Source organism: Apaloderma vittatum, unplaced genomic scaffold (genome assembly GCF_000703405.1).
Source record: "Apaloderma vittatum isolate BGI_N311 unplaced genomic scaffold, ASM70340v1 scaffold30518, whole genome shotgun sequence".
Classification (NCBI taxonomy): Eukaryota; Metazoa; Chordata; class Aves; order Trogoniformes; family Trogonidae; genus Apaloderma; species Apaloderma vittatum.
The window spans coordinates 8,749-11,180 of NW_009731762.1; the positions used below are offsets into that span (position 1 = coordinate 8,749).

General features: G+C 61.9%; 1 protein-coding gene across 1 annotated transcript in view; it reads right to left on the bottom strand.

The window, feature by feature from the left end:
* Positions 1-72: 72 nt before the first annotated feature.
* Positions 73-2,432, bottom strand: part of LOC104278360 (villin-1-like) — a gene marked incomplete at its 3' end in the record, with an annotated part of 5,595 nt that continues 3,235 nt past the window's right edge. Inside the window, exons 10-17 of the mRNA XM_009875306.1 lie at positions 2,207-2,344; positions 1,892-2,050; positions 1,625-1,804; positions 1,362-1,507; positions 1,095-1,239; positions 632-820; positions 404-472; positions 73-210 (exon numbers count right to left, since the gene is read on the bottom strand). Coding sequence (XP_009873608.1) covers positions 73-210; positions 404-472; positions 632-820; positions 1,095-1,239; positions 1,362-1,507; positions 1,625-1,804; positions 1,892-2,050; positions 2,207-2,344 — 1,164 coding nt within the window. The remainder of the gene's footprint in view (positions 211-403; positions 473-631; positions 821-1,094; positions 1,240-1,361; positions 1,508-1,624; positions 1,805-1,891; positions 2,051-2,206; positions 2,345-2,432) is intronic.

A 2,432-nucleotide genomic window follows, 5' to 3' on the forward strand; every position in this document is an offset into this window, starting at 1 on the left:
GAGGTGTGGGGTAAGCCGGTGGGGACTTCCCCAGTCCCCAGCTTCCTCAGCGTCCCCCTGGTCTCATCTCACCTCCTTCCTGCTGGGATCCACGCCCCGCGGCAGGTCCTCGGCCGAGGTATTCACCAGCACATCAAGTGGGAAGGTCTCGAATTTGTCGGGGAGGAGGGTGGTGGTGGCAGTGAAGACCTCTTGTGTGGATGTGAGCACCTGGATGCGGGGAGGGAGAAGGAAACAGGGTCACATCAGGTGCTGCCCCAGGGATGGAGACTCCAGGCTGCCTCCAGCTGCCCCCTCACTCCAGGACGTGGCCTTGTGGCTCTTCCTGCCATCTGCCAAGGGGGCAGAGGGGCTTTCTGTGCCTCCTCCCACCACAGCCACCCCCTCTCCCTGGGCCACTTACTGAGGTGAGCTCCCCAATGCTGCTGTCATCCCCCAGCTCGGCCTTCAGCTCCTCGTAGGACTTCTTGTCCTGGGAGAGGGACAGAAGTTCTCAGCCCGTCAGCCCAGGCAGGGATCAGGCAAACCGCTGCCCATGGTCCCCAGGTGCTGGCTGGGGCCAGATCCACATCTGGTCCCACCTTGCAAAGGGGTCCCCCCTTTGGTCTTTCCAGCTCCCTCCATAACTCACGGCCCAGTTAAGAGGGTCCCAGGCCAGGAACCAGCCGGTGAAGGTGGGAGGCTCATAGCCCTGCTTCACCACGATGATGGGAGTGTCGAGGTCACGCCCGCTGGGGTGGCTCCGCAGGTACTCCTGTGCCATCACTGCTGCCGCCTCCTTCTCTGACTCGTTGGCACCTTTCCCAATCCAGAAGAAAACCTGCAACGAGGTCACCATGTCCACCACTGGGGTGAGATGAGGCCTTTTGGAGCTGTGCCCGACGCACGGTCGAGGACACGCAGCATCTGACCACAGGGAAGGGCATCACTGGAGCAAGGACGCTGGAAAGAAACAGTGTGGGCCCAGGGACATGAGGATTTCCAGCCTCCCATCCCTTCACTTCTGGCTGCTGCAGATTCTCCACCACCCCCATGGGGACGTTAGCTCATGGAGTCAAAGGTGTGTCCCTCAGCCCTGTACCGCCCCAGCTCACCTGGTCCCAGGTGTCCAGCAAGTAAACATCATCCTCCTCCAAGTCATCCTGGGTGAAGTCTATGATCTCAGTGGCCAAGAAGGTTCCTGTCTTGTTGGAGCACTCAAAGAGTCGGGGGGACACAGAGGGATTCTCCTCCTGGAGCCTGATGAGGGGCAATGTGGCAGTGGTGGTGGGAACAGGGCTCACCCTGCTTGGAGACTGGTAGGTCGTCTCACCCCCAGCAGGAGGAGGGTCAAGGGACCCCCCCAGGCACGGTGCTCCTACCTCTTGCTGTTGGCATACTGGGACTTGCCCCCCAGGGCCAGCCAGAACTCAGATGGCTCCTGTCCCTCTGCGACCGCTAGCTTCTCTGTCTTGGAGATGATGTCAGCCACCGTCTTGCCCATCTCCCGTTCGTCCCCACTGCAGCCCTATCGAGAAAGCACAGCTGCTCTGTCACCAGTCCCAGATGAGGAGGAGGAGGAAGAGGAGGTAGGGACATTTCTCTTGGGGTGGCAGCACCCACCCCAGTGCCCAGCAGTACCCACCTTCCCATACCAGAGGTAGCAGCAACTGGGGGTCTTGAGCACAAAGACGTCATTGGAGTTGAGGGAGGAGGCGCGGACGGGCACCTCGAAGGCCTTGGTGTTGTACTCGTTGGTGCCATGCACGTGGAAGAGGCGGGTGGAAGGGGTGGGCTCCTTGCTGCCCTCCCGGGAGGTGCCACCCTGGGAGGACGGGAACAAGCAGTCACCACCAGTGCTGCAGGCCCACCCAGCTGCCCACTCCCCGTGCCCCGGCTGCCCCGTGCTCACCGCATACACCACCATCTTGCCCTTGAAGATGGCCATCAGGTGGGCCGGCTCCTTGCCCATGGTGACGCGAACCTGCACGGGCTCGTTGTTATACTTCTGGTCCAGGAAGACAGCTTGGTAGGCGGAGGCGGCCAGCTCGTCTGGGGTGGCTTGGCGGCCCTGGGCAAGGCAGAGCGGGGGACTCAGCACCCACCACGGCCCCCTTTTCCCTCTTGGGAAGAGCTTCCCATGGGGTCATGCACAGAGGAGAGCAGCCTCTGGTTCAGGGAGGTACTCCTGTCCCCCACCCCTGGGTCGGCGACCTGGAAGACTCACCTGCCAGATGTAGATGATGCGGTTCACCTTGGGCCCCACGTAATAGGTGTAGAGCACCAGGTAGCAGTCCCCGCCGTAAAAATGGCCCAGCCACCTCTTGTCCACAGGTGCCAGCTCCCCGTTCTCCACACGCCAGACCTGGTGGGACAGGGATATGCTGCTGCTAAGGCTGGTGAAAGCCCCTGCTCTGCAGCCCCTGGACCCCACCACAGCCTTCAGTTCAGCC